Raw genomic sequence first — 9059 nt, 5'->3', positions numbered from 1 at the left:
CGCGCTGTTGTGGATTTTCGGACATAAAATAATGTTATTGTGTTGTCCTTTGAAGTTTGACTGAGCCAGTGCCACTTAGTTCAGCCAAGTAGTTCACTAGCCAAGGGACTTCTTCTACCACCTATTGGCCTATTTGCTCGTACACCTATATTGCCAACAAAAAATTATTTTTAATAAATTCCCTTATTTTTAAATAAATCTGTATGAAAGGTTTATAACAACTGGCTTTATATTCATAGTAAAATATATTCTGTGAATCGAGGTTGCTGATATGGGCAAGCGCTGTGGTATGTGTTTTTATATTTAAATTTCCGTATAGTGATTTAACGAGCCATGATGGCGTAGTGGGCAGAATACTTGAATATTAGCCATGATAAATTCAGTTGCGGGTTCAAGGCCGGATAAATCCACCGAGTGTGTTGTCGAATGCTTGATATATTTATTATTGTTGTACTGGGTGCTGAAGGAAAACATCTTAAGTAATATCAAATATAGGGAACCGAGATGGCCCAGTTGTTAGAATGCGTAAATCTTAACCGATGATTGTTCAAACCCAGGCAAGCTCTACTGCATTTTCATGTGCTTAATTTGTGTGTGAAAACATCGCGAGGAAACCTGCATGTGTCTAATTTTAACGAAATTCTGAAACATAGGAATCAACCAACCTCCATTGAAGCAGCATGGTAGAATATGCTCCTAACCTTCCCTTCAAAGGGAGAGGAGGTTACATACATACAGGCTGTTACTGTTAATATAGAAAACCTGCCACGTTTGTTTCACTATTGATCCAACATGCTTTGGAGCAGAACCGTGGTGGGTTCAGCTCTAATTATTCTCATGAAAATCATGTTAAGCGTTTGTTTAATCGCGTGCTGTATTCTAATCAACTATACCATACATTGCTTTCAATAAAAATATTACTATAACGATAAAATGTAAGTTTTCATTATATTCAATATATCAATTCAGCTCCACACAGAGCTAGTACAATAAGTATATACAATCAATACATAGTGTAAAACAAAGTAGCTTCCCGCAGTCTGTCCCTATGTATATTTAAAGTAAAAGTAAAGCAACAGCCCTTAAAATACCCACTGCTGGGCTAAGGCCTCCTCTCCCTTTAAGGCTCCCACACTGTTCCAATGCTGGTTGGAGGAATGCACATGTCGCAAATTTTCAATGAAATTGGACACATGCAGGTTTCCTCACAATTTTTTTCTTCACCGCCGAGCACGAAATGAATTATAAACACAAATTAAGCACATATATACATAGTGGCGCTTGCCTGGGTTTGAACCCTAAATCATCGGTTAAGATGCACGCGTTCTAACCACTGGGCCATCTCGGCTCGTGTATGTATGTTTCGATCTTTCAAATTAGAACACGAATTTTTATGCGTTTTTTTTTAATAGATACATAGATTGACTCAAAGGGAATGTTTATGTGTATAAAACATGTTCAATATAGTAAAGAAATACTCATAATTTTAGAGGTTTCCGAAGTGATGTAAGCAAGCCCGGGCGCGTCGTTAGTATTATATAAACGGCATATAATACTTTTTAATTTTCATTAAATTCATATCTCATTACTTTAATGTTAGCTACTAACTTTCGGTGCTTCACCATTTTGATACACGTACAAATTTTGTAATTACGTCAATGGCGCATATCAAATTTTGGTGCTCAAACTCGTGTTCTGAGAAAAGTTTTGGAGTTCGTTTTTGCAGAAAACTTTTACTGTTATTTGGTAGTTATATGTCAAACGAATAAACGGATATGTTTTATGTATATGTTAATTAATTATATTAAATAATAAAGAAGTACTCAAACAGAAACATAACAATATCCAATAACATTAAAATTTATATGGAAAACATTGTAACTTTGATATCATACTGAATACAAGACAATTCACATAATTATAAACAATAAGCCGAGATGGCCCAGTGGTGAGAACGCGTACATCAACCGATGATGGCGGGTTCAAACCCAGACATGCGCCACTGAATTTTCATGTGCTTAATTTGTGTTTATAATTAATCTCGAGCTCGGCGGTGATGGAAAACATCGTGAGGAAACCTGTATATGTCTAACTTAAACGAAAGTCTGTTACATGTGAATCCACCAACACGCATTGGATCAGCATGGTGTAATATGCTCTTAACCTTCTCTTCAAAGAGAGAGAAGGCCTTGTTTCTATTAGTCTATTTATTATATAAACAAAAAAATGAGTTAACATATAATATTTAAATAAAAATTTTAAAAACTCTTGAACACGGAAATGTCACCTTCAATTAATCCGCTTCAACTTTCAACTTTCACGAAAACCTTGAAACTGAATATATCAAAATTTTCAATTAGGTAATTTTGGTGACGTTCGTGGTCGAGTGTGTACGCCAGTTTTAATTGGTACGCCACTCCGAGGTCCTGGGTTTGATTCGATGTAGATCATCATTAGTGTCTTGGGTTTGGGTGTTTGTGGTACCGTCGTTACTTCTGATATTTCATAACACAAATGCTTTAGCTACTTACATTGGGATCAGAGTAATGTATGTGATGTCTCATATTTATTTATTAACTAGCTATGCCCACGGCCTTGTAGGCCTTTGAATTTAACAAAAACAAATATTGTGCCCTAAGTTACTCCTTACTATATCAGTTATCTGCCAGTGTTAGTCCCGTCAAAATCGGCGCAGCCATTCCAGAAATTAGCCGTAAGAAACAGACAGACAGACAAAAATTGTAAATAAATGTTATTTTGGTTTATGTACCGTGTATAGATACATATGCACTGAGTAAAAAAGGGCTATTTTAATATTACAAATAGACACTTCAATTTTATTATATGTATAGATTTAATAAAACCGTTTCTGCTTTCAGCTTTCATAAAATTATGTCTATTGATTTTGATGATAACGAGTGATGTGAAAGCGAAGTACAGAAAACCAATGATAAACTACCCCAAGGACACATTATTTTGGGCAACAGATTTCTTCGTTAAGGGATGCAAGAATTTTATACAAAATTGTCCAGCGTCATACAAGTAAGCTTTACGTTGTCTATAATCTTAATCACATAGTATAAAATAAAGTCGCTGTCTGTCCCTATTCTTAGATCTTTAAAATTACGCAACGGGTTTTTGAATATAGAAAAGAAACACTGATCATTTTAGAAGTTTCTAATGTGATAATAAATAAGGAAATTCTGTAGCATATTAGTACCTGTATTGCACCGTAAATTATAAAGAAAATAATGATGAAATGAACAATAAAAACGTCATAAGTGCGTCCACTTTAAAACGCGCCAAACTCAACCTACGTGACGTTGCGAAATTGCGCCGCGCCCCGAATCATTTTACGTGACGCGAAACGCGTATGTTTTTTAATGTTACATATGGATTAAACAAACTTTCGTGAATGCAACATTTGTTTAATTGGCAGACTACTGGTTGTAATATAATATTTCCGCACGCCTTTTGTCTTATAATCATGACATTTGACGACAATATCTGCCTCCACCATTTTTTCATTCCTCGACAGATTTCCGAACCGAAACTTTCTAAAGGGCATTTTAATTCCTAAAAGACATAGCACTTTTGACCTTTGTTAATCGTACAATATGTCGTATCTATAGATTTAATAGATTGTAGGATGGAGTTGTCTTTAAACTATTATTAGGTATACAAATGTCAGGTAAACAGTCTGAAGTCCAGTAAATTCAGAGTGATTGTTCGGAACACTATACTTTGTGTGTAGTACAACAAATATATACTATTTGCGATTAAGATGAATAAGTACAAGTACGACTACTCTGGTGCCTTGTCGAAAGCTATATCAATATTGAGCCGAGATGGCCCAGTGGTTAGAACGCGTGCATCTTAACCGATGATTTCGGGTTCAAATCCAGGCAAGCACTACTGTATATATATGTGCTTAATTTGTGTTTATAATTTATCCCGTGCTCGGCGGTGAAGGAAAACATCGTGAGGAAACCTGCATGTGTCTAATTTCTATGAATTGCCACATGTGCATACCACCTCTCCTTAATGGGAGAGGAGGCCTTAGCCCAGCCGTGGGAAATTTACAGGCTGTTACGTTATTTATTTTTTTATATCAATGTTACAATATATTATCCTTTTAAATATATGTTTAATACAAATCCGAAAACGATATAATTGTAATAAATGCCTTGCAGAAATCAAGAGATATGCGCGCGTAGCTACAACGGCGGCTATAGAAATTTTATAAACTATTGCGAAATGCAATATGAAAACTGCAATACTTGGAGAAGTGAGTATTTTATGCGAATGCGATTTATCACGAATTTGTTACACATTATACAGAAAGATAGACAAGCAATGAGGAATTATGGGAACATAGTAAATAAAAATTTTAACAAAAAGAAAAACCGACTTCATACAAAACGCTATTTTAAAACAAATGAATGTGCACTAAAAAGTAATAAAAATAGTTGCGTATTCAACATATTTTGTAGAGTCCTCCTAAGTAAAATGAAATGAAAAATATTAGACTACTTAAAAGTCGATTTCCGATTATATAAAGTAGTTATTGTTATTGCTATAAAAAAATACAGACGAATTGATAACCTCCTCCTTTTTGAAGTCTAATTTAAAATTACGCAACGGATTTTGATGCTTTTTTTATAGATAGCGTGATTCGGGAGAAAGTTTTTAGTATATTATACATGGATAATATAGTAAAGAAACAAGAAAAAATCTGTAGTTTATTTAGTTTGTCGATAGCACATTAACATATTAGGAAATTAACAGGAATACATGGATGTGGATTGTATTATTATCTAACTAGCGACCCGCCCCGGGTTCGCTTGGCAAAACTGATACTCAATGTCGCAATATCGCAAAGCTAATACTAAATGTACTACAGAATTTGTTTATTCATCACATCACATTAGAAACTTCTAAAATCATCAGTGTTTTATTACTATATCGTCCATGTATTACCAAAACCTGTCGAATCACTTTGTCTATTAAAAACAAAACTGCATCAAAATCCGTCGCGTTATTTTAAAGATCTAAGCATGCCTACATAATATTTAAATATCCCATAGACACTATTTTTCGGCAATATTTAAATAAGATAGGTCGCCATGAGTAACGTCATATTCATTATAAGTTAATAATTAGAAATTAAATTGACAGCACTTTTGACGTAATTTCAATAAAAATACGCGTGTCTCACTCCCTCGGCCGGTATACTAGTTACTAGTTGTGTACATAATGTTACCTCAATTTTAGTAAATTTACCATATAAAATAATAGCTTTAACTTTTCATGATATATTTTTCAATGGTGAGCTGATCGTAAGTGATAAAACAATCGATTGGGTCAATTTACAACTGCAAATATAATTGTAATTTTGTTTTTATAAAATACGTTGATATTTGTAATTCATATCTTTTTTGCAATCATTTATTTTCTCCCATTTCAAGCGACTATATCTATGTTAAGAATGTGACATCCAACGAATAAATAAATTTAATTACAAAAACGTCGGAAATCTTTTCTAATTTTTCATCCAAATTTTTGTATCGTTTAACAGCAAATAAAATGTCAAATAAACATATTTAAATGGTTTTTAAGCTTTAAAAATTTATCATAGTAAATATTTATAAATTTTCAACATCAAAAATTCATGGAATTTTCATTAACATGGAAGAAGACATCGGTTTTCAAGATATTTTTATACTCATACGAGTATCGTATCAAAACTGATTTTATTTCCAAGGAAATAAACTAAAATCAGCTCTCTAGTGGCCATAAAACATAATTTTCCACGACCAGACAGATCGAATGTGTGGAATTTATCGTTGTATCGTGTGAAACTTCCCTTATATATTTTGTTTTGCTACTGATAAAAGACAATACGAAATACTTTGTTACGAAATAATTTCTACAAAGTATAAACGTTAACTGTCAACTCCTTTTGGTTTTGGACGATAGTAAACTTTGGCGAAGATTGTTCGTTCGAGAAATGATTTTAGAGTAAAGTTTAAATTAAAACGTTTGTTTCGAATTAATTGAAACAAACAACATTAATTATTGCAAATTTTTATCACGGAAATTGTCTTTGTAAATTTAAAAATATATAATTTTTTTTATTCGATATTCTAATATATTTTATTCTGGATGCTCTGACCGATTTCGGTGATAGAATCTCAACAGAGAAGAATCTTAGGTGTAGCTTTAATGTGTGAAACCTCATAATTTTCAAAAGGCAACCCGACCCATTAATTAACCGTATTTGAAATTTGGAATTATCAACGGGAATTTATTAATAAAAAATGTAATAACTTTTTTCCTTTGAACTGTATGATTATTTACTGCAGCACCGGATACACAATATAGTATATCTATCTACTTCATTCAACGACTTTATTGACAAAGTAATTTCACTACGGCATCTTCAAATCCCAGAGCACTTTAAAACGTGAAGAGCTCCAAGAAACGCGTTTTTTAAATCAAGGAGCTCTCGAAAAATATCACATCTTTCAAAGCAAAGAGACTGGACGTATTTTTAAATTCATGATTGCTTTTACGAAATAAGATAAATAAAATATGTTCATAATCATGGTCCATGGATTTTTTATTCGAGCAGCTCTGAATTTTTCAAGTCTTGAATTCAAAGTATCGTGTTAACATAAAACCGTTCTATATTCTTCGGTGAAATAAAACGTTCAAGGAAACTTGAATGGCATTTGACACATTTGTATTCAAATATTAACTTTGTTCGAATACTGTTTTTATTACTATTTGAAGCTGATTTTATATTGGAGCTAACTCGGATTGGATCAGCGTGGTGGAATATGTTCCAAATCTCCTTCTCAGAGAGAGAGGAGGTTTTAGCCCAGCAGTGGAAAATTTACAGGCTGTTGTTGTTGTTGTTTATAATGGGGGTATCCCCACTTTATATAATAAATAAATTTTGGACAACATCACATACATTACTCTGATCCCAATGTAAATAGCTGAAGCACTCATGTTATGGAAAATCAGAAGTAACGAAGGTACCTCAAGCACTCAGACCCAAGACGACATTGAAAACTAATAAACCTTCTTCATCGACTCGGCCATGAATCGAATCCAAGACCTCAGAGTGGCTTACCCATGAACATTTTAAATAATTCCACATATCGTTCACCAACGATAGATATTGGCATCGTAAGAAATGATAACCCTTCCTTACATCGCCAATGCGCTATCGGAATTGAGAACCAAGATGTAATGTCCTGGCATACGGCCAGTTACACTAACACACAACCTTCAAACCGGAACACAACAGTACTATATTGCTGTCTGGCGGTAGAATATGACATGAGTAGGTTGTATCTAACTAGGCGGGTTTGTTTAAAATGTGTGGATTAGCAAGACATTTTACAATATTGTAAAGGCCGGTAATGCACTCTTAAGCCTTATGTTGTTGCAACTGTCGTGTGATAGTTACTTTCCATCAGGTGAACCACTAGCTCGATCATCCTTACTATAACGAGATAATACATTCTATACTATCATTAATCTGAAAGTAACTCTGTCTGTCTGACGCATTTTCACGACCATACTAATGAACGGAATTTGATGATTTTATTGTGAAGCAAGCTTCAACTCCAAGGAAGGACATAGTTTACTTTTTTACCTAACTCATCACAACCAACTCCATAAAATGCGAGCGAAACCGCAAGCGTCAACTAGTATTTAATATAAAATATGGACATAGAAGTAGACTGCGTGACTATTTAGTTTATAATAACGTTATATCAAATAAATCATCAAGAGATGGCGCTCATTTTTGCTAAATTGATCATTTCATATTTTTTATTATTGTCCTATAAGATTAAGTCTCTGTTATTTATTACATACTGGAAACTTATCTTGGCTTCGAGTTGGTAGAATACGCTACATAGACCGTTTATACTCAAGGACAAACTTCAAACAAAAAATATATCGTTTTTTGGATTAGAATCTTCCACCTACTTACAGCTTTCGTGGGACAATTCAACCAAGTTTCACTGTAAGAATGAATGGATTAGAACCGTGTGTATGACAAATTACATTTATGTTTAAATAGTAGGATGATTAATTCCAAGAAAGTCGTAAGATGTCGCGTTCTTTCTAGAAATACTCTTAAGCAGTTCTTTGATTGGTTGTTCCTGAATAAATCTCAATAGTCCCCCATGGGTAATATGTCACATATATTTCGATTAGATTGATTTCAGTTTTGCGATCGGTATATCATTTTATTACTCTCATATTTATTTGTCGTTTTGTGCAATTCAACAGCTAATTAAAATCTATGTGTCGTTTATATAATAAAAATTATTCAATCAAATTATACATCATTCAATCAGTTTGACCCAAGTGCTTTTGAATTAATTTATAAGATAAATAAAATGTAGTGGCTTGTTTTGGAAAGTTGATTTTAGAGCTGTATTGTTTTCGTTGTTACTCATGATTTTTATTTTGTATTTTATTTTTCAGATTGGCGAGTTTTTAAGAGAAATCGATGCTAATTTGAAGACAGATATTGCTGAAGATTAGAGAATAATTGTATGTTACAATATTTTATTCATAATCCATAAATTTTCTAGTACTGGATACGAATGATATTTTGTTTTATTTATCCTTTCCTTATAAATTTTCGTGATACATATAAACTTTGTCAAAAAATAATTTTTTCGATAAAATATGAATGCTAGTTAAGATTATTTATAAAAATATGAATAGTCAATTAAATCAAAAGTGCTTGTAAAAGCCCACTTGAATAAAGTTGATTTTGATTTTTGATTTTATGTCCATTCAGCGTAAAATATGATTAGTAATAAAAATATATACCATTTTTGGAACTCCAAAATAGAAAAAGAATGTTTATTGAAATAATTTTACTGATAAATCTCTTTTTTCTCAGTAATATGATATTTAAAAAAGACAAAGCTTTATGGAACTATAAAACGGTTATCAATAATTTGAAGAATTTATTTTATTTATTCAAATATTTATATCAGAAATTTTACATACTTTGTGCATAT

At 32.6% G+C, this 9059-nt stretch overlaps 1 protein-coding gene across 1 annotated transcript; it reads left to right on the top strand.

Annotated features, from left to right (window-relative positions):
* The first annotated feature begins 257 nt into the window (after positions 1 to 257).
* LOC124539650 lies at positions 258 to 8634 on the top strand. Its single transcript, XM_047116951.1, has 4 exons — positions 258 to 287; positions 2880 to 3042; positions 4194 to 4288; positions 8512 to 8634. The coding sequence occupies exons 1-4, from the start codon at positions 272 to 274 to the stop codon at positions 8541 to 8543; spliced, it is 306 nt and encodes a 101-aa protein (XP_046972907.1). The 5' UTR covers positions 258 to 271; the 3' UTR covers positions 8544 to 8634.
* Positions 8635 to 9059: the final 425 nt, after the last annotated feature.

The sequence above is a fragment of the Vanessa cardui genome, chromosome 23 (assembly GCF_905220365.1).
Source record: "Vanessa cardui chromosome 23, ilVanCard2.1, whole genome shotgun sequence".
NCBI classification, from domain to species: domain Eukaryota; kingdom Metazoa; phylum Arthropoda; class Insecta; order Lepidoptera; family Nymphalidae; genus Vanessa; species Vanessa cardui.
The sequence above is the reverse complement of the archived record's forward strand: the minus strand, read 5'-3'. Positions and strand labels throughout refer to the sequence as shown.

Bases quoted from the DNA above. Each gene is read 5' to 3' on its own strand.
- LOC124539650 (XM_047116951.1), top strand. The intron at 3,043-4,193 runs GTAAGCTTTACG...AATGCCTTGCAG, and splicing joins AATTGTCCAGCGTCATACAA to AAATCAAGAGATATGCGCGC. The intron at 4,289-8,511 runs GTGAGTATTTTA...TTTATTTTTCAG, and splicing joins AAACTGCAATACTTGGAGAA to ATTGGCGAGTTTTTAAGAGA.